Source organism: Cherax quadricarinatus, chromosome 46 (genome assembly GCF_038502225.1).
Source record: "Cherax quadricarinatus isolate ZL_2023a chromosome 46, ASM3850222v1, whole genome shotgun sequence".
Taxonomy (NCBI): domain Eukaryota; kingdom Metazoa; phylum Arthropoda; class Malacostraca; order Decapoda; family Parastacidae; genus Cherax; species Cherax quadricarinatus.
In genome coordinates, this window is record NC_091337.1 from 6,019,069 (window position 1) to 6,042,924 (window position 23,856).

The 23,856-nt window shown below is 39.7% G+C and overlaps 1 protein-coding gene across 16 annotated transcripts in view; it reads right to left on the reverse strand.

Annotated features, from left to right (window-relative positions):
- The window catches only part of LOC128696741 (uncharacterized), a 256,551-nt gene that overhangs the window by 28,641 nt on the left and 204,054 nt on the right, over positions 1-23,856 (reverse strand). For 13 of the 16 annotated variants that reach the window (XM_070094456.1, XM_070094447.1, XM_070094445.1 and 10 more), the window contains 3 exons: positions 7,602-7,755; positions 1,701-1,808; positions 307-459 (listed from right to left, as the gene is read on the reverse strand). In XM_070094456.1, the coding sequence (XP_069950557.1) occupies positions 307-459; positions 1,701-1,808; positions 7,602-7,755 (415 nt within the window). Of the gene's footprint in view, positions 1-306; positions 460-1,700; positions 1,809-7,601; positions 7,756-22,061; positions 22,098-23,856 lie in introns of all 16 variants that reach the window. The other 3 variants (XM_070094446.1, XM_070094444.1, XM_070094442.1) reach the window with 3 other exon arrangements.

Sequence of the window (23,856 nt, forward strand, 5' to 3'; positions counted from 1 at the left end):
ACACTGACCACACAGACCCTTTCTCTCACATGTGGGCCTACCAGCTTTCTCCCGCTTGATTTGAAGCCGCTAGAATTGAGTATATATACGTCAGAAACAGTGGCTCGTAAGACGTATTTATACGACATAAACAGTCAAAGGGTTAAGGAGTCATATAAAAGTGGTCAGTGCAAACTAATTTATCAGGACTGAAATTTTTTGAAATGCTTCAGAAATTTCTGGGGAGAACAACTCTGAACTAAAGTGCAGCTATAAATACACATTTAAATTCAACAAAATTAAAATGTATGCTGCATGGTAACTTACAGGTCCATAGTGTTGATGGTAGAGTTTGGGCAGACGGTTTCTGTCTTCACATGGCATGGCTTGTGACACTTGAAGCCGCAGTCCCGGCAAACATAGCCTTGTTTTCCAAATCTTCTTCCTAACGTTTTATGACACACTTCACACGGTGTTGAACTGTGGTACAGAAGCAAGAGGAATGTTAAGTGGGGGAACGAATGTATTTGGAAAGAAAAAAAAAAAAGGAAAATTGAAAATGTATGGAAAAAATGTTTTCTTACCGAAAAATAGTGCATAATTCTGGCAACATATTGATGTAATCAGCTTGTTTGTATCTTATTTCTAAGTATATGTTTTTCCAAAAATGTAATGGTTTTGTCCTTTTGGTCATCAAGACATGCCAATTACTTTTTTTTTTTTTACTCCAAAAATTACAATTTTTATGATTGTTTCTTTTCAAATACACAAAATGGCAACTTGTGTGTCGACTCCATATTAGTGTTCAGAGCGAGAGCCTATAGGCTGCCGTCAAGAGTGGTGATGTAGAAGATGCTGAGATTTGGCGTGTCGTGACCATAGAATTTTACAGGAAATGTAATGTACATATACGAATAAATCAGGAATAAGTTATTGACATCGTTTTGTTGTTTTTGCGAAAAGTATTTACACGAGTGTCATGATATTTGCACACATTATTAAGGAATGATGGTTCTACTAAATTACAGAGGGATATTTTTTTACCATTTTGTTTGCATTGATTTTTTCCCCAAACAAAACAAAAAAAACCCACCAAACTTCAAATTTTTTATTATCCAATCTATTGACATCTCGCACAAACGACATTGATGAAATGATTGTCTAGCCCTTTATCTTTCATTTGATGTTAACTATAACATTATACGTCTAACCAATTTTGTAGAGGGAGAGTTTTATGCCCTCTAGAATAGGGTACTATTTTTTTTTTTTTTTTTTTAAGGAAAAAGTCACTACAAACAGAGCGTAGGTTTCAAATGCTGATTAAATCACAGTATAAATTTCACTGAAACTGGAAAAAAAATAAAAAACAACTTAAAACATTCCCCACCCCCTTAAACTACATAAACTGTATTAATTAGTGGAAAAAGACAAAGAAAAAGGTTTCTTATGATTATTATGATGTTTCACCAACAAGGGGCTTTATCATGTATATGAAAAACCATAAAAGGTCTCCTTCTGGTAAACACATCTTTCCACCACTTGGCTCTCAGCTATACTCCAACAGTGTATTATTAGCTATGAAAGTTATGCAAAACAAAGTATATACAGTACAGTATATGGAATATACTAGACAATTCATCACTAAAACTTCAAAAATACTCACTACTAAACATACAACAACATTAATGAAAGCATAACACTACTGAAATGAAAATAAGTACCTGGACATATGTTTGGCAACAAAAGTATGTTCTCCAAAGATGTGAAGCTTTAAGCCTTTCTTCCTCCATTTGCTCTTTTGTTGTAATGCCAAAGGAATCAGGTAATGTCTATGAAAAGAGGATAATGTTAAATTCTGTAGTTTTAACTTATTTTAATATAACACCAACCATCTAACACCAAAAGTGTGCCCCTCCCCCCCCTCAAAAAAAAAAAAAATCATTCATTCAATGACTGTCTTGCCAGAAGTGTACTGACATCACAGTTCAGACAATTCTCCAAACTGTAACATTCTCACCCCTCCTTTCGAGTGCCGGCACTATACTTTCCTCCTCCAGAACTCAAGTTCTGCTAACCAGTTTCCCTAAATCCTTTCATAAACGTTACCTTGTTCACACTCCAGCAGCTCGTCAAGCCATAAAAACTACTTGTCTCCACTGACTTTGATCTAACACTTTTGCATAAGCCTGTTGGATGGTGAAGACACTAGTATTCAAAACCTTTTTTACCATCTTCCTCCAACCCTTCCTGGGACAACCCATACTGCTCCTTCCTTCCACCCCCCAGATTTTTATGCCTTTTTAGTCATCCTATTCAGCTCAATCCTTTCTAAATACCAAAACCACCTCAACAGCCCCTCCACAGAAGACGACGTGGTAACCCCACACCATCTTCTAATCTACTCGTTGCAAATTCTCTACATAATATTCACGCCAGACGCTGCTCTTAAACATGACATCTCAACTCCCTACAGTCTCTTCGCTGCAATGTTTGAAGCCCATGCCTCACTACAATGGAACAATCCCATTTTTGCCTCCACAGATAAAACATCTTTCTCTCCATGGATGCCTCAACACAATACAGTGGAACCTTTACTTGTCAGCGTGTCCATGTGCAAGTTTTTCCAAATACGAGCAGTTCATGGGTCAATTTTATGCTTCCATACGTGAGCAAAATTTCCATAAGCGAGCAGACCTCAAGGCAGGTTCCTTGACACTGGTGAGGGGCTCTTCCTCTTGACCTCGGGAATTGTATCTCATTTGTTTGTTGGACTATCTTAGTGAAACTTGGGCAATGTATGATGGAAAGATGCTTCTTAACGTACACCAAAAATGAAAGAAATCTAAGCATAAATAATGGAGTTCACTTCTCAGCAATTAGCCACCCCTTAGTGGTAATTTTGAATGGTTTTTATGGTTGTATCTTCTCGTTTTTTGGTCTCATTTGATAGAATGGAAGATATATTACAGAAATAGATATGATTTTGATTGCTTTCACGACGAAAAGTACCTTGAAATCGAGCTTAACGTACGAGAAATGGTCCATTGCTTGGCTGTTTCAGAGTAAACAAATGACGTCACTGTCCATTCCAATATGCAGTCTTGAGTGGGTTGACATTATTTATACAAATATTGCAATAAGGAATAACAGTAAATCTTATATTTTTTTGTGTGAATAAAAATTACAAATTTATATAATAATAATAATAATAATAATAATAATAATAATAATAATACGTATAATATGTATAATAATAATAGTATAATAATAATATAATATGTCCAGAGGGCTGAGGAAGGGTTGTTGAGGTGGTTCGGACATGTAGAGAGAATGGAGCGAAACAGAGTGACTTCAAGAGTGTATCAGTCTGTAGTGGAAGGAAGGCGGGGTAGGGGTCGGCCTAGGAAAGGTTGGAGGGAGGGGGTAAAGGAGGTTTTGTGTGCGAGGGGCTTGGACTTCCAGCAGGCATGCGTGAGCGTGTTTGATAGGAGTGAATGGAGACAAATGGTTTTTAATACTTGACGTGCTGTTGGAGTGTGAGCAAAGTAACATTTATGAAGGGATTCAGGGAAACCGGCAGGCCGGACTTGAGTCCTGGAGATGGGAAGTACAGTGCCTGCACTCTGAAGGAGGGGTGTTAATGTTGCAGTTTAAAAACTGTAGTGTAAAGCACCCTTCTGGCAAGACAGTGATGGAGTGAATGATGGTGAAAGTTTTTCTTTTTCGGGCCACCCTGCCTTGGTGGGAATCGGCCGGTGTGATAATAAAATAATAAAATAATATTATATATATATATATATGTATATAATATATATATATATATATATATATATAATGTATATAATATATATATATATAATGTATATAATATATATATATATATATAATGTATATAATATATATATATATATATAATGTATATAATATATATATATATATATAATGTATATATATATATATATATATATATATATATATATATATATATATATATATATATATATATATATATATATATATATATATATATATATATATATATATATATACACACACACAGTGGACCCCCGGTTAACGAACTTTTTTCATTCCAGTAGTATGTTCAGGTGCCAGTACTGACCGAATTTTTTCCCATAAGGAATATTGTGAAGTAGATTAGTCCATTTCAGACCCCCAAACATACACGTACAAACGCCCTTACATAAATACACTTACATAATTGGTCGCATTTGGAGGTGATCGTTAAGCGGGGGTCAACTGTATATATACAGTGGACCCCCGCTTAACGATCACCTCCAAATGCGACCAATTATGTAAGTGTATTTATGTAAGTGCGTTTGTACGTGTATGTTTGGGGGTCTGAAATGGACTAATCTACTTCACAATATTCCTTATGGGAAAAAATTCGGTCAGTACTGGCACCTGAACATACTACTGGAATGAAAAAAGTTCGTTAACCGGGGGTCCACTGTATAATAATAATGTACTACATATAATAATAATAATAATATTAATAATAATAATAATAGACAGCTTCAAAAGGCCGTCACTAGATGGCAGTGTTTACCACAACAGAGAGGGAGTGGTTGTGGCTGCCTCTACCTGTTACATGACACATTTTATTCATTTAAGAGTATATATATCAGGTTTCTATGTTATTTATATTGTTTATTATGTCATATTAGATGAAGTGAGATAGATAAATAAGCCGTAGAGTTGATATTAGCGAAATTACTGAAGTACAGAATTTCACTGGAAGGGATTAATTGCATTTCAATTAATTTAAATGAGGAAAATTGGCTGCAAACGAGCAAATCCAGTTGCGAGCAAGGTCATGGAACAGATTAAACTTGCAAGTAGAGGTTCCACTGTACTTACCTTATTTAAGAACAGTTGAGCACTGCAGTAGGGCTAATGACCTATGCTAAGCAGGTCCAATTCATACCTAGCATTGAAGAATTAGGCACATGTGCAACATCTGGGTATCTTTATTTGTGTCTAATTCTTCATCTTGCCAGTATTGTATACCATTTATGTACACCTAACTATACCCACTTATATAAATGTCCAGCCTATATTTAAAGCTACTCAAAATTCTCACTTCAATAAAGTTCCCTTCATCTATTTTATGGTTTGCCTCATCTTGGACAAACCCGTCTGCTAACACTTTGACTATCAAATATCTGAATACATACATTTACTATGCCTACCTACCTACATACATACATATACACTTATGTATATATGCATGTATACATATACATGCATACATGCATGCATGCATATATACATAAAAAACAATACAACACAGACATCACACTAAAAAATTTTTTTTTTTATTAACACACTGGCCGATTCCCACCAAGGCAGGGTGGCCCGAAAAAGAAAAACTTTCACCATCATTCACTCCATCACTGTCTTGCCAGAAGGGTGCTTTACACTAGTTTTTAAACTGCAACATTAACACCCCTCCTTCAGAGTGAAGGCACTGTACTTCCCATCTCCAGGACTCAAGTCCGGCCTGCCGGTTTCCCTGAATCCCTTCATAAATGTTACTTTGCTCACACTCCAACAGCCTGTCAAGTATTAAAAACCATTTGTCTCCATTCGCTATCAAACACGCTCATGCATGCCTGCTGGAAGTCCAAGCCCCTCGCACACAAACCCTCCTTTACCCCCTCCCTCCAACCTTTCCTAGGCCGACCCCTACCCCGCCTTCCTTCCACTACAGACTGATACACTCTTGAAGTCATTCTGTTTTGCTCCATTCTCTCTACATGTCCGAACCACCTCAACAACCCTTCCTCAGCCCTCTGGACAACAGTTTTGGTAATCCCGCACCTCCTCCTAACTTCCAAACTACGAATTCTCTGCATTATATTCACACCACACATTGCCCTCAGACATGACATCTCCACTGCCTCCAGCCTTCTCCTCGCTGCAACATTCATCACCCATGCTTCACACCCATATAAGAGTGTTGGTAAAACTATACTCTCATACATTCCCCTCTTTGCCTCGAAGGACAAAGTTCTTTGTCTCCACAGACTCCTAAGTGCACTGCTCACCCTTTTCCCCCTCATCAATTCTGATTCACCTCATCTTTCATAGACCCATCCGCTGACACGTCCACTCCCAAATATCTGAATACATTCACCTCCTCCATACTCTCTCCCTCCAATCTGATATCCAATCTTTCATCACCTAATCTTTTTGTTATCCTCATAACCTTACTCTTTCCTGTATTCACTTTTAATTTTCTCCTTTTGCTTACCCTATCAAATTCACCCACCAACCTCTGCAACTTCTCTTCAGAATCTCCCAAGAGCAAAGTGTCATCAGCAAAGAGCAACTGTGACAACTCCCACTTTATGTGTGATTCTTTATCTTTTAACTCCATGCCTCTTGCCAAGACCCTCGCATTTACTTCTCTTACTACCCCATCTATAAATATATTAAACAACCAAGGTGATATCACACATCCTTGTCTAAGGCCTACTTTTACTGGGAAATAATCTCCCTCTTTCCTACATACTCTAACTTCAGCCTCACTATCCTCGTAAAAACTCTTCACTGCTTTCAGTAACCTACCTCCTACACCATACACCTGCAACATCTGCCACATTGCCCCCCTATCCACCCTGTCATACGCCTTTTCCAAATCCATAAATGCCACAAAAACCTCTTTAGCCTTATGTAAATACTGTTCATTTATATGTTTCACTGTAAACACCTGGTCCACACACCCCGTACCTTTCCTAAAGCCTCCTTGTTCATCTGCTATCCTATTCTCCGTCTTACTCTTAATTCTTTCAATAGTAACTCTACCATACACTTTACCAGGTATACTCAACAGACTTATCCCCCTATAATTTTTGCACTCTCTTTTGTCCCCTTTGCCTTTATACAAAGGAACTATGCATGCTCTCTGCCAATCCCTAGGTACCTTACCCTCTTCCATACATTTATTAAATAATTGTACCAACCACTCCAAAACTATATCCCCACCTGCTTTTAACATTTCTATCTTTATCCCATCAATCCCGGCTGCCTTACCCCCTTTCATTTTACCTACTGCCTCACGAACTTACCCCACACTCACAACTGGCTCTTCCTCACTCCTACAAGATGTTATTCCTCCTTGCCCTATAAACGAAATCATAGCTTCCCTATCTTCATCAACATTTAACAATTCCTCAAAATATTCCTTCCATCTTCCCAATACCTCTAACTCTCCATTTAATAACTCTCCTCTCATATTTTTAACTGACAAATCCATTTGTTCTCTAGGCTTCCTTAACTTGTTAATCTCACTCCAAAACTTTTTCTTATTTGATATTCCTTGTGTTTAAATAGCCCTCTCCAGAAGTTCAAGCAAATGAAAGGATAAAAAATGTAGAATACATACAATGAAATGCAATAAATTCAGAAAATGACAAAGTTCTTTATGCTTAATTAGTCTAAAGATATTTATTCTGTGCATCTCCCTAAAGCACATTCAACAGTCCCAAGGTAGACTTGTTCAAGTAGCTGTTTCTCAGCGTAACAAGCTTCTTTATATATATCATTTCTAAAATTTTTAGTATATAGCCTATAAATGGAATACATCATAAAATACTCACTTAAAGACACCATTCTCACTGGTCTCTATAATAAGTGTTGAGGCTTCATTAACATATGTACGGGTGGAAGAACTGCTAATGGCCGAGGCATCACTCAGAGACGATCTTGTGGACCCTCCATCACCGCTGATATTGGCTGGTACTGAGAGCAGCCCTGATAAATATAAATATTGCTATTTATTACTAGTCAACTAAAAAATTAATAGGTGTTAGATAACTGCCAAGTATATGGGTGTATCAGTTTTATTAAAAGACTGCTATATTTAAACAAACTGTTTTTAAACTACTGTAAATACAAGTGGCAGTTAAAATGGACATTCAATATATCAACCATACAGCACAGGTACATATTTAAAGTAAATAACGGATATGAAGTATAGTACAGTACAATACTCTAACACATGCAATCTTTGTTTTAATGAAGGAGCAATAACTATTCAGAATGTTTTTTTTTATCCCCCTTCCCCACAAAGTAGATGCACATATAAAATGCTTCATTTTTATTTAAACTTCATATTGCTTTTCCATTTAATGATGCAGACCATAATCCAATGAAACCATTTTCAAATATTTAAGCCAAGTAACTAATACCTTACTTAACTAAATCACAAACCTACATGTAAATGTTATTTCTAAACATTTGGAAAACTAGCTCAGGAACTGTCCAGTGTTCTCTGACTATCTAGGGTGGAACTAACCATTACATCTAAAGGAAATTGTTACATTAAGGATTAAATGCCCTAGCAGGAAATACTCAAGTCTACGGCTATGTTACTCTTTCACAAGGACAAACTTTGGCAAACAGATTCAAACTTGAATGTTTTATTTATAACCAAACATGACTAACTTCAGGTGAATCTTGCCATTTCCCAATTAATGTTAAAATTAAATACAATGGTTCCTCAATCTGCAAGGGTTCAGGAGGTAAACCAGCTGGTACACTGTATTTGTTTTAATACCAAATACTAGAAAAGCAGGGAAAGGGAAGAGGGAAAAATTTTGCAGGTACTATATGTGGTTTATTTCAAGGTGAGGTCCCATGTTTGACATTCATGACTAAATATTCAAATTTCAAACCAACACCCACAGAATCTTAAAAAAAAAAAAAAAAAAAATAATGTAGCAGTATGAACTTTCAAGCTGCTTTAGTTTTTATTAATAGAGGGTTTATATCTATTCTAAAGAACATCTTTTGAAACTCAGAAAGACTATGGAAACAGTAAAAAAATCTTGATACAGAGTCCCTGTCAATGATTGTTTTTATATCGTTACAAGCCTGCTAGCACTCAAAGGAACACTGAATTTTTTCCAATATCATTTTATTATATTTTTATTATTATTTAGATTGTTTGGGACCTTTGATTTCATATTAAAATCAGGTCTCAATAACTGTAATAACATATAATATGGGAAGGAGTCCCTCTGAAATGCATGACTGCAAATATGCAAAAATACCACAGTGAAATAATAAATTATCCAAGCACTTTCCTGCATCAAGCATCTTCAAAACAACTTAAGTGGGCATAAGCACACGAAAGAATTTAAGTAATATTCTACTTTTATATCAACGAGGTGTTTACTGCATACAGTGAAACCTTGACTTAAGAGTTTAATCTGTTCCGTGACCCAACTTGTAACTCAATTTGCTCGTATATCAAATCAATTATCCTCATTTAAATTAACTGAAATGGCATTAAACTGTTCCAGTGGAATTCCTGCTCTCAGGAGGCAGGACAAAATACTTCAATATAACGCTAATATCAACTCTACGGCTTATTCATCCATCACAATTGATCTAATATGACATAATAAACAATATAAATACGTAACATAGAAACATGATATTTTATTTTTTATATTAACCCTTTCAGGGTTGGCAGGGCCTCTCCTAAACTTGTTCTCAGGGTTGGAAATTTAAAAAAAAAAAAAAAAAATAATTATTTTTTCTTATGAAATGATAGAGAATCTTTTCCCGATCATAATGACACCAAAAGTATGAAATCTGATGGAAAACTTACGGAGTTATGCTCTCGCGAAGTTAGCGGTCTTGACGATGGTTACACATCAGCGATTTTGCCCACTTTGAGCCCTATTTTCGGCCAATTCCCATGTACCAGTCGACAAAAATCATACCTATTTCACTAGAACTCCATTTTTTCTATCGAATGAGTACAAGAAACCACCCATTTACCGATTTCCACTATCCAATAACGTGGTCAGAAATTGGCAATTTTGCCAATTTCACACAAATTTCAAAAGATGCCAATTTCCAAATAGGGTCCAGAATAAACAAAACAGACATTTCTGGCACTAATATAACATTTCCTCTGTTTATTACTCATGTTCTCAGGCCTCTGTTACATTTCTTTTGCTTTCCACTTTGAATTTTTATTCTCACAAAAAATAGAAGATTTATGTTATGCAGACTACTGCATTCGTGTAGAAATGGCGTAGAAATGGTATAAATAATATCAGCACACTTGTGAAAGAATATTACACTCACGAGTTGATGTATATTGGATGTGATTATTATTATTATAATCAAAAAGAAGCGCTAAGCCACAAGGGCTATACAGCGCTGCAGGGTAGGGAAGGAAGCAAGGGAATTGGATGGCAGGAGGGAGGGGGGATGATCAGCAGGTTACAGAAAACAGCGGGGCAGGGGATAGTACGGGGGTAGAGGGTAGCAAGAGATACAAGTAGAAAGGGCTGAAAGTATCAGAATTTGTGAAGTAAGTCAGTCGTTGTCAAAAAGTCAATAAGAGAGTCCGGATGAAAGGTGGGTCCATCAGCGAGAAGGGAAGGTAAAGAGAGAGCAGCGGGGCGAAGACGACGACAGAGGTAAATTCTGCGTGCTCGTTGATAAAGTGGGCAGTCCAACAGAATGTGGCTGACTGATAATGGAGCTTGGCAATTCTCACAGAGAGGAGCAAGACGCCTCTCCATGAGATATCCATGAGTAAGACGAGTATGGCCAATGCGAAGACGGGAGAGAGTAGTCTCCCAACCTCGACACTGGTGATAAGAAGACGGCCAGTAACCTATACTCGGTTTAATAGACTGAAGTTTGTTGCCGAGCATAGTAGACCAACGTTGTTGCCAACGGGTGTGAAGGTGGGAAGATATTACAGCAAAATAGTCCGTACATGGAATACCTCTATAAGAAACTGGTAGGTCATGTACTGCTGACCGCGCAGCAGTGTCTGCCTGTTCATTGCCCTGTACGTCAACATGACCAGGGACCCAACAAAAAACAATATCTTTATGCTTAGTAAAGATGCGGCGTAGCCAAAGTTGGATACGGAGGACTAAGGGGTGAGGTGTATCAAATTTTTGTATAGCCTGTAAAGCACTAAGGGAGTCTGAGACAACCACAAATGATGACACAGGCATAGATGCAATACGGATAAGTGCTGTAAGGATGGCATATAATTCAGCAGTAAAAATACTAGCTGAAGATAGTAAATGCCCTTGTACGACGCTGTCCGGAAACACTGCTGCGAATCCTACGCCGTCAGAAGACTTAGAGCCATCTGTGTACACAGCAATGGCATGAGAATGAGAGTGAAAGTGGTCAAGAAAAAGAGAGCGGGAAGCGACCGTAGACAGTTGGGCTTTCGAGCAAGGGAGGGAGAAAGAACAGACTCGAACAGCTGGAACTTCCCAGGGGGGTAGGGAAAAGTGAGATGCTACATGTACATAGAAAGGTGGTAGTTGAAGAGAAGACAAGAGCGAATGAAGGCGAAGAGAGAAGGGACGGAGTAAGCAGGGGCGGCGAACAAATAAAGAATGTCTACTAATATCAGTGACCATTCTATAAATGGAAGGATTGCGGAGATCATGAGAGCGTACATAGTAGCGCAGGCAATGGGCATCACGGCGATCGGACAAGGATGGAACGTTCGCTTCTGCATAGAGGCTTTCGACAGGGGAAGAGCGAAAAGCACCAAGGCATAAACGTAATCCTTGGTGATGAATGGGGTTAAGGCTAGAGAGAGTAGCAGGAGATGCCGCTGAATAGATCTGGTCACCATAATCAAGTTTCGATAAAATAAGGGTGGAATGTAGGTGAAGGAGGGTTCGACGATCAGCTCCCCACGAAAGATGAGCAAGGGTTTTAAGAAGGTTCAGCCGGCTGTGACAAGTTGCCTTCAGAGAGGTAATGTGAGGTTTCCAGGATAACCTACGATCAAAGAGGAGGCCCAGAAACTTGACTGTATCACGTTCAGGGATACGTGAGCCATAGAGGTACAAAGGATGATCAGAGATGACAGAGCGTCTAGTGAAAGTGATTTGGTGGGTTTTAGTGCTGGAAAATTTAAACCCATGTGTGGTGGCCCAATTGGAAACACGGTCGACTGCATGCTGGAGAGAAACTGTAAGGAGGTGACAGTCAGCGCCTGCACAGGCAATAGCGAAGTCATCAACATAGAGTGATGACCAAATATTTGATGGAAGACTAGAGGCCAAATCATTAATAGCAAGGAGAAAAAGTGTTGTGCTCAGAACACATCCCTGGGGGACACCTTCAGCTTGGACAAAGTCCGGGGAGAGCACATTATTAACCCGAACACGGAAATGCCTGTCAGTTAAAAAGTTCTTAAGGAAGGATGGTAGATTGCCTCGAAGGCCTAAGGAGTGGACTTGGGCTAAAATATTATACCTCCAAGTTGTGTCATATGCCTTCTCAAGGTCAAAAAATATGGCAATAACTGAGTGGTTATTCGCAAAGGCATTACGAACATATGTATCCAAGCGCAGTAAGGGGTCTATGGTAGAACGTCCCTTACGAAAGCCATATTGACGAGTGGAGAGACTGTTGTGTGTCTCTAAATACCACACTAAACGTCTATTTACTAGACGTTCCATTACTTTGCAAACTGCACTGGTAAGAGCAATGGGACGATAGTGGGAGGTTTCATGTCCCGTAGTGCCTGGTTTGCGGAAAGGGAGAACAATGGCGGATTTCCACAGCTGTGGAAGAACTCCTTGTGACCAAATAAGATTGTAAAGGCGTAATAAGACTGCAAGGGCTGACTGATGTAAATGTTGTAGCATACGAATATGAATGTCGTCGGGCCCAGCTGCCGATGATCGACAAGCTGAGAGTGTTGCCTCCAGTTCTTGAAGTGTAAAAGGCACATTATACTGTTCTTCTCTGAGAGAAGAAAAGTCCAAGGGTGCTAACTCTCTGGCAGACTTTGAGGAAAGAAATGAGGGGCATAGATGGAGTCCCTGAGAAATACGGACCAGATGATTGCCAATTTCATTGGCAACATCTAGTGGGTTTGCTATATCAACACCGGCAACTCGCAGAACAGGAGCCGGGTCAGGAGAATATTTACCACTCAGTTTTCGTACTTTTTTCCAGACTGCACTCATAGAGGAAGCAGAGGTGATGGTGGAGACATAATCTCGCCAGCAAGTGCGTTTAGCGTCACGGATGACACGGCGAGCGATCGCACGCTTCTGTTTAAAATCAAGGAGTCGCTCTGTGGTTCTATTGTACCGGTACCTGCCCCATGCAGCGCGTTTCAAACGTACTGCACGAGCACAAGCAGGAGACCACCAAGGCACGCATTTCTGAGAATGCCTGCCCGAAGTTTGGGGTATAGAATGAGAAGCTGCGGTGAAAACGGAGGACGAGAAGAGGTGTAAAAGCTCATCGATGGAGGACGAAGAAGGAACCTCTTTAAAAACAGTCAGGTGTGAGTAAAGGTTCCAATTTGCCCGATTAAATTGCCAGCGTGGGGTGCGAAGAGGTGGCGAATATGAAGGGGAAGAAAGAATGATTGGGAAATGATCACTGTCATGTAAGTCCGGGAGAACAGACCAAGTAAAGTCTAATGCGGCGGAGGAAGAGCAAACTGAGAGATCGATGCAAGAGAGAGTATGAGTCCGAGGATCAAAATGGGTGTGAGTACCTGTATTTAAAACATGGAGGGGGTGGGTGGCAAGAAAAGCCTCTAACTGAATTCCACGGGAATCACAGTGAGACCCTCCCCAGAGGAAATGGTGGGCATTAAAATCACCAAGTAACAGAATCGGTGGCGGTAATGACGAAACAAGGAAGGCAAAATCCGGAATAGATAATGCCCGAGAAGGAGAGAGATATAAAGAACAGAGCGTATACCACCTATGTAAGTGGATACGGGCTGCTGTGTAATGCAGCGAAGTATGAATAAATAGCTGATGGTACGGAATATCAGTGCGGAGAAGAAGGGCACTTTCATTAAAGGTCCCATCAGGAAAAGGATCTGAAGAATACAATAAATTATAGCCTGAGATGTGAGAAATAACAGCAGAGTGTAATTTTGGTTCCTGTAAGCAAACACCAACAGGGGCAAACTGGGAGAGTAACATCTGAAGCTCACCCCGATTACCCCTGAGGCCGCGTATATTCCACTGTAAAAAGGCCATGATTGGCAATGATAAAGATACTTGAAATCCGCAGGTAAGGGTTCCTACGGACTAGAAGGGTTAGAAAAGTCCACATGCGGAGGCAGTGGAAAATGTTCAAGCAGCGAAGGAACGGTGCGCTGTGAAGAAAGGAGTTGCGCAGATGGAGCAGAGGAGAGAGAAAGAGCGGAAGGTGGATCAGTGTCCATTGACGGTTTGGTCTCTGCAATATATTCAGAGATTGCTTCAAGTGTTTCGGAATTCAGAGATGTCGTATGGGAGACAATATTGGGAATGGTAGGGGGAGGATGAGTAAAGATTGGAACTGTATTGGACTGTACCAAGGTAGGGGGGGGGCGAAAGGGTGGAGGGAACTGGAGAAGCGTGGCAGGGGACAGAAGAGACAGGAACCTGGGAGGTGGCAGAAGAGGAAGAAACTTGGGAGGGAACAGGGGAGGAAGGTACATTACGAGGAGGAGGGTGAACCTCTGCACTTGTAACTGAGCCAGTGAGAGGGGAAGAACTAGGGACAGAGACAGGGAGGGTAAAATGAGGAGGTGGAAGATGGGTAGGAGGTGTTACCGGACCTTTTTTTGACTTTTGAGAAGTAGAGGGACGATTGGGAAGAGGTGTCGTACGAGGTCTCGTCGATACTGAGGCTTGTAAGAGAGAACTCGAAGAAGCGAGATTAGACTGAGGCGTTGAAGTAGGGACGTCTGAGCCGAGGACAGCAAAAGGATTAGATACAGGAGTGATTATGGGAGAGGTAACCACAGAGGTGGGTGTAGAAGATGGGATACCAGAAGTGGGGGGACGTTTTGAAACACGGGAATAAGAAACACGTGGGAGTCTCCCTTGGAGGCGGAGATGAGAAACTGCCATGGCATAAGGGAGACCTTCTGTCTCTTTGAGGTAACGGATTTCCCGCTCGTTTAAATAGACCTGACAACGGCGAGAGTACGAAGGGTGAGCCTCATGACAGTTAAGGCAAGAGGGAGATCGATTGCAAGACGTATTAGAATGGTCATCGGCACCACAGACTGGGCATTCGGCGATAGATCTGCAATATTTCGCTGGATGGCCAAATCGCCAGCAATTTCTACACTGTTGTGGTGTAGGGATCACCTTTCGAACTTGTAACCGATGTCCTGCTATATAAACGGAGGATGGGAGTTCTCGGCTGTCAAAAGTTAAACGAGCCACATTGCTAGGGTATCGTCTCCGCCCACGGGCAGGAAGAACGTAAGTGTCTACCTTGAGGATTGGGAGATCTTGGAGTTCCAGCTGTTCTAGAATGTCGGTGCCACATGTCTGGAAATTTTGTTGAACTATGGTATGGGGCAGAATAACGGTACCACTACAAGAATTGAGGGAATGATGTTTTTCAAGGGTGACAGGAACAGTATCTATATGGGAAAGACGAGAGAGCTCACGAGCCTGGGTAGCATTCTGTACGGTAATGATGCGCGTACCGCTCTTAAGAGCATGAAAAGAAATATCTTTACCAACATGGCGTAGGAGTGCCTTGCCAATACTATGGTCAGAAAGATAGGCAGTAGAGGAAGTTGGTCGTAAAGTGAAGAATTTAGTCCACTGTTCAGTCTGAAACTGAGCGTGGAAAGGTAGTGAAGGACGTGTCGATCGTTTCTGAGAAGAACGAGAAGGTGAAGGTGGAGAAGTATCATCAGCAGGTAATTGTCGTTGACGTTTAGGCGTGGGACCAGAGTTGGTCCGACGTGGAACGGGTCGGCGATTTGAAAATTGCCGCACCGTAGAGGGAGAGGCCGGAAGCATAGTCAGAGGAGAGCGAAGGTCTGATAAATCGAAGGAGTCAGTCGAGGCCTCAGTACCTGAAGCGGGTGAGGAAACAGCACCGGCAATAGGTACAGAGGCATGAGGAATGTCTGAAGAGTGGTCCAAAGATGAGGCGGGGTCAGAACGGGGTGCGGTATCAAGAAGGGGCCCGGGGGTACCAGGTTCATGGACTAGGGCTGCCATGGTTAGGTTACTTCTTTCTTTTTGTTTTTAAGAAAAAAAAAGAAAGAAGAAAAGAAAATAAAAATAAAAAAAAGAAAAAAAAAGGGGGGACCGGGGAGGGATAGTTCCTAGGAGGAATGAAAGGGCCAGAAATCTCCCTCCGCGCCCAAGAGGACTCGACACCGCTAGTAGCGCAGATGCAGCATGGAACCCGTGCCATACCCTACCCTTCATGCCAGTAAACCAGCAATCTGGGATAGCAACCTCACATCTGCCGAGCTACCTCGGTGGACAAAAGAGAGGGCGGCCGGATATCCGCCACAAAGCATACCTCCTTCAGCCACCACCCCCGGAATCCGAAAGGTGGCTTCCAGAGATACACCCGTCGCCCAAAAGACACCCAAAGCTACTCCGGGATACCGGAGAGGGATCGGGACATCCCTAGGCAATCCAGATTCCACGGCAAACTACGCCACCGCCAAGAAACCTCAACGGAATGGGATGGACCCCGGTGTCCTTTCCCCTACCTAGGAACTAGCGCGCCTGTGGGAGAAATCACGAAGGCTAAAAAGAGGAAGGGCAAAAGGGAGGGGTGAGGAGGAGGAGGAGGAATGGAAAAAGGGGAGGATGGGGAGGATGGGATAGGGGAGGGGAGAATGGGGGGTAATTAGGTTCGGTCTGAGGAAGAAGACCGACAGGGCTAATTCCTCAGACCAAGAGCCTCTTCACCACGCCAAGGAGCCCCCCTTGAAGAGGGTGCAAGCCGTACTAGTATGGCACCAACCCTGAAAGGGTTAACACATCGGCTGTTTCCCACCAAGGCAGGGTGGCCCAAAAAAGAAACACTTTCATCATCATTCACTCCATCACTGTCTTGCCAGAGGCATGCCTACACTACAGTTATAAAACTGCAACATTAACACCCTTCCTTCAGAGTTCAGACACTGTACTTCCCAACTCCAGGACTCAAGTCCAGCCTACCACTTTCCCTGAATCCCTTCATAAATGTTACCTTGCTTATACTCCAACAACACATCAAGTCCTAAAAATCATTTGTCTCCATTTGCTCCTGTCTAACACGCTCACGCACACTTGCTGGAAGTCCAAGCCCCTCACACACAAAGCCTCCTTTACTCCCTTCCTCCAACCTTTCCTAGGCCGACCCCTACCCTGCCATAATATGGCAAGTAGTGGCGGCGCCTCCCACTCCCACACTGACCATATCTTCCCATTCTTTCCCTTCTGAAAATAGTGTGTTTGTGAGGCTAACTGCACTAGATCACTAGTTTCATAAGGAAAATACTGAAACACTGTACGTATTTATAAATAAGAAATATTGTATAAAACATAATAGAGAATGTAAAGAAATAAACTAGTTTTATAAAGTGTACATACACTGGTGGAGGTGGAGGTTGGAAAAGATAGGCTACTTGCTACAATCTTAATGCGACACTGTATCGCTGAACTTAATTGCTACACTCTTGATGCTTAATGCAAGGCAGTACCAGTAGAAGTGCTACGCTCGTACTGCCTCGCAAAGTCCACAACACAACCCGCACAAGCGAGGTGTGCGGGTTGTGGGTTGAGGGGGAAAGCTCACTCGTAACTCGGATTTTGGCTCATAACTCAGAGCAAAAAATTAACCAAGCAACAGCTCATATCTCCTAAGTCGAGGTTCCACTGTATACGTATAATAATGTGGGGCTGAGAATACAAAATGTTCCCACTACTAGTCGTCAACCTATTTTTACCAGACAACTTTACACACTATTCAATTGGCATAGATTCATCTTGGATGTAATTTTCCAGGAAAGCACCACCCATACAAATCAAGATCATACTGTACAGTACTGTCAGTAGTTCCAAAACAAATTCACTTTAACACTCCTGTCTTCTCCCACTAAGGTAAGGTGACCCAACAAAGATAACACTTTCATTGTCACTCATTCAATCAGTCTTGCCAGAGTTCAGATGACTGACTCTCCAAGCTGCAATGAAACAGAAATAGTAACTTTATCTATACACAGTTTCTGGCACTGAAGCTTAACACTAAGTGAATCAATACAGAATATCCAGGACATAAGGCTGAAAAATTAAAATGACTGTAGAAGCAATGTTGACAAATTTTTATAAAAAAAAAAAAAAAAATAAGTCTCAGAATCTATGAACATAAAGAAAAAAAGACAAAGTAGTACTATATGTAATTTATTGCACTTTGGAATGAATTTCCAAACTAACTCCTTGGCCTTCTCTTCAAATGTTACATGGTATTGGAACTTCAGATTGTCTTTCTGAAAGCAGTGTCATATTATATGAAATTTACTTGAATTTTTCCTTGGGAACTAAGAGATTATTTTCATCTTCATCTGGCATTATTCTAGTCCAAACTCAACTGTATACCAGGTATATTACTCTGCTTCCACAGCTACTCTTTCTGAGCTATAATTTATCATCAGCTTGTTCCTGGGAGCCTTTCAATTATTTCTTGAATGCTTTACATTTCTGACCTATAATCTTAACTTGCTGTTTTCTCATCTAAGTTGGTTTCATTATTACTCAACCTTCCTTGGTATGATGCCTCTATCAATATTAATATTTTATAAATGCATTACACATTACAAGAATTAAACAATTCAGTATAGTTTATAATCATTCTGAGACCAATCAAAATTTGCTGATGTAGTATCAATTTGGATCTAAGTTCATTTTTATTTTCAAGTGGGTAATGTTATGGTACCAGATTCCCAGTTCTCCCCATCCCTCATGTCAGTGAATACAGTTACCATCCAAAGTCAGAACAAGCGACAATTATCACAGCACAATGAAGTCATGACAATCTGTGGTAAAGAGTTGCTACTGTTTAAGATACGTACTAATTATTGTCATCTGTAACTTTTTGGTTGCCTGATACACAATTCCAACTGACATTAAGGTTACTAACATCACCCATTACTACTACTACATCATACACAAATATGTTGCTTTTCTGGCTCTGTTTAAGAGGCACACAATTTGAGTACAATTTTGCTATTCACATTGTGGAAAGTTTCAACCAACATGGAGCGGTATGTTTCATTGAATTTCATTCGCAAGCACTGTTATGCAGTTCATTATAAATATTATATTTTGTATAGGACCACTCCTTGACCCTTTTTGTGGGTGGAAAAATGGGCATTCAGTAATGGCTAATTCATTTAGCAAGTTACTGAATTTATCCATGATTGCCTCAGAGTGATAATGTTTGAACATTAGGTTAAGTATATTAGATTGCTTTGTCTCTTCGTTTTGAAATATACTATGGGCATTACTGCAGTATAAAGCATTCATATCAACCAAATTGTCTTAAATCTTGATCTGACAATTTTTTTTTTAATTTTTGGCCACAACTTAGAAAAAATATGACTAGAGGCAGAGATGTAAAAGTAGAAGAGGTGAAAGAATGGAAGGGAGAGAAAAGGAAGGACAGAGAGACGAAAGTGGAGGGAGGGAGGGGTGAGGAGGAAGGAAAAGAGGGAAGGGATGAGGAGGAGGAGGAGGAAAGAGAGGAGGAAGGAGAAGAGGGAAGGGAGGAGGAAGAAGAGGGAAGGGAGGAGGAAGAAGAGGAAAGGGAAGAGGAAGGAGAAGAGAGAAGGGAGGAGGAAGGAGAAGAGGGAAGGGAGGAGGAAGGAGAAGAGGGAAGGGAGGAGGAAGGAGAAGAGGGAAGGGAGGAGGAAGGAGAAGAGGGAAGGGAGGAGGAAGGAGAAGAGGGAAGGGAGGAGGAAGGAGAAGAGGGAAGGGAGGAGGAAGGAGAAGAGGGAAGGGAGGAGGAAGGAGAAGAGGGAAGGGAGGAGGAAGGAAAAGAGGGAAGGGAGGAGGAAGTAGAAGAGGGAAAGGAGGAGGAAAAAGATGGAAGGGAGGAGGAAGGAGAAGAGAGAAAGGAGGAGGAAGAAGGTGGAAGGGAGGAGGGAGAAGGAAAAAGGAATCAGTCAAAAAGAGGAAATGACATGAAAATTAGGAATGGCAGGAGTCCCCCCATGGAGGCAGCTATCTATTGTGAAGAACTAACAATAGTCTAGCTACATACATCTGTTGAGTACTGGTTGGTATAGCCTCATGTGTTCAAAAAAACTGAACATGGTTAGTCTCAGTCTCTCTGTTTTCTAAAGGAAACTAGATTAAGTGCATTGCATCATTCATTTGATTTGCTCCTTAATGAAGGTATGAGCTTTGTTTTCTCTACATCTTCAGTTTATTTTCATTTTCCATACAATTTAGGGGCAAAAACTGGACAGCATATTCAAGATGTAGTCTAAAAACTATGTTTTGGTGTTATTTACACAATTTTTAACCATGAAACTTAAAATTTTGTTGGTTTGCTTCTCACAGGTAGAAATTGTTTTAGATACTCAGGTCACTGCTTAGGGTGAGAAAAAGGAGAGGGCAGAAACAATGAGGAAAGGAAGAGAGAGGAATGAAAGAGAAGGAGGAAGAAGAGAAGGATAGGGAGAGGAATGAGAAGGATGAGGAGAGGAAAAGTAGAAGGTAAAGAGGAAGGAAAGGGTAGGGGAGAAGAAAGGAATGAAGGGAAGATGGCCAAAAACAATGGAAAACAAGGTGGTAGGATTAAAAGTTTAACAATCTTGACACACTTCTTCATGTATTACTAAAATAAATATTTTGCACCATTTGTGCCACTGCCAATAAGTGATACTAATACACTTTTTATTAAGCTTAATTAGCCAAAACAACAATGGGTTAGTGGAGGTACATATGTGCATGCACGAAGCAAGTACTACATATACTAAAATAAAGAGGCAATGCATGGATGCTTCAGCCATCAAACAAGACCCCAATATTCAGAGTCATAACATACGATACGAAACTCACCGTGCAACAACATCCAAGGCAGAAGATTGGCAGGAGAAGTTATTGGAAGAAAAGAAGAATGAAAGAAGAGAAGGGAAGAAAACAAATATTTGTTGCCTTAAGATATTAATTTCATAATAAATTATATGTGTGTGTGTGTGTGTATATGTATGTATGTACATGTATATATGTAGGCATGTATGAATGCATGCATACATGTATGTGTGTATGTAGTGTGTGTGTGTGTGTGTGTGTGTGTGTGTATAATATATATATATATATATATATATATATATATATATATATATATATATATATATATAAATATATATATATATATATATATATATATATATATATATATATATATATATATATATATATATATATATGTTTATGTGCATTTATGTATGTATGTGTGAGTTTAAGTGTAAGACAAATGCACACCATAATTTTTGTCTTTGTGAGGACACAGGAAACTATTAAATTTATAATATCAGAAACGCATTACATGAATGTGAAATCGAACATACAAGCTACATATGCTTAACATTCGGTGGATCAACTTCCTATACCTTACAAGAATTAAAAAAAAGTATATTGGATATTACAACACATTAAATGTACTGACTTTGAACTGATGGCCATAACTATGTTATGATGTGCAGCTGATCGAGAGACTAATAACCATTTTCTGATAAAGGTGAGATAAATCATTTTCTTTTTAAATAATGTACATTCATTCCCTTTATCCACCACCCATAAACATGTACAGCTTTGTTTATTTGCTTTCGAGACTGTATTTAATAGTGCTTGATTAAATCTGATCAAAAACTAATTTTTCACTAATATGTAATGAAAGGCTATGTAGAAACCATATATTTACCTTTCTTTAAGTTTCATGGCATTTTAATGCTTTTTAACAAAAGAATTTTAGTCATCACTAATAAAAATCTTGCATTTTATTTATCTCTACTGAATTAACCAGAAAATTAAATCTGCAAATATTTTATGCACTGTGAGCAGCCACAATGCCATTCTCACAAACATCATGAAATCAATTAATAATAATAATAATAAAAAAAAAAAAGGTTCAATGCAAAACAATGAAACTAGTGCACTTTGGACAAATTTCTGATAATATTACCCATGTTGCAAGGAGATCATGATCTGGGAGGTCTATTTACTAATTACACATGATAGGAGAGTATTGGGTTGGCAGCACTACACACTACTTACGTTGAGCGTGTAACAGGTAGAGGTAGTGGGCAGGGGCTGGTGGGGCGTGGCACACAGGTAAACAGAAGAGCCACAATGTTAGTATGGATAAGTAAAGGGACAAATGAAAGCCCAAACTGTTACTTTTGTTTAGAAAAACTGTAAAATGCTACAAAGTTTTAAATTATTAAAATGAGGGAGCAAATAAAGATTGCATGTTAATTATTTCACTAAAAAAATTTTTTTGCTATCACTATTGAGCAAAATCTGAAAAGAAAATTGTAATGTAAAGGTGTATCCCCAGGTGTATAGTATATACAAAATTTCTTTTCTTCCCTATTTCAGAGTAAATTATCCTTGCTTAAAACAACCTTACTTCTTAATCACTAAGTGAACTGCAGCTTCTATGACCATCAAGTAGTTGAGAGGCCTTAAATACATGTATTAATTACAGTACAGTATTTACCCACCAATTCTGCTATACATATTTACATGAGTGTTACAGTATACTGTAATTTAAACTTGCATATAAACTTGCATCCCATGAGGTAGTTTTATTAATACTCTGTGTATCAGTTTCTCATTAAATCTTGTACGTGTCTATAACACTTCAATATACCTTATCAATACATTTAGATGCAAAATATTAATATAGTTTGTACAGCCCAAAAGTTAAAGCACCTACAGGACAGCAACCACCCAGGGAGGTACTACCGTCCTGCAAGGTGAGTAAAACAAAAGCCTGTAATTGTTTTACATGATGGTAGGATTGCTGGTGTCTTTTTTCTGTTTCATAAATATGCAAGATTTCAGGTACGTCTTGCTACTTCTACTTACACTTAGGTCAGACTACACATGCATGTACAAGCATATATATACACACCCCTCTGGGTTTTCTTCTCTTACCAGTTCTTCTCATTTATTTTTGCTTATCTATATGGGGAAGTGAAACAGAATTCTTCCTCCGTAAGCCATGCGTGTCATAAGAGGCGACTAAAATGCCGGGAGCAAGGGGCTAGTAACCCCTTCTCCTGTATACATTACTAAAGTTAAAAAGAGAAGCTCTTGTTTTTCTTTTTGAGCCACCCTGCTTTGGTGGGATATGGCCAGTTTGTTGAAAGAAGATTTTAATACACAGTACAGTAGATGCTCATCTAAATAAAAACAATGGAGGACTAGTCGTGAAAAGGTGGTCAACAAGTGAAGAATCAATAAAACAAGATGAAGTCAATGAAAAGACCAACATAGCTAAAAAAAAAACACGCTTTAAAAAAGATGCCTACGAAACACCATAAACTATTAAAGGAAACTATTAATACTAACAACATGGTTATTCCTTACAGATGTGCTAATAAAGATAATTTATCGAAAACATAAATAAAAAAAACTAGTATGCTACACTGGTGCTGTCCTGGGAGACAGTAATGGTGAAGCTGGAGGTGCTGTCCTGGGAGACAGTAATGGTGAAGCAGGAGGTGCTGTCCTGGGAGACAGTAATGGTGAAGCTGGAGATTTTGTTCAGGTAGTCGGGAATTTTACGCAGGAAGGAATACATATAAATGACCTCATAGGGGACAGGAGCCGTAGTGGGGAAACAAGTGTAGTCAAAGATAAGATAAAACCAATATTGCAAACTAGAAATACCACAGGAAATAGCAAACAAGAGGACTCCACTAGCAATAGTGAGGATATATTACCAAAAACAACTGGTGGGAGCTCCATTGTTGGTGCTAGGGAGGATAGGAATAAGACAGGGAAACATGCACCAACAGGGAATACAGTCACAGAAACCCAAGGCAAACAGAAACCAAGCCTG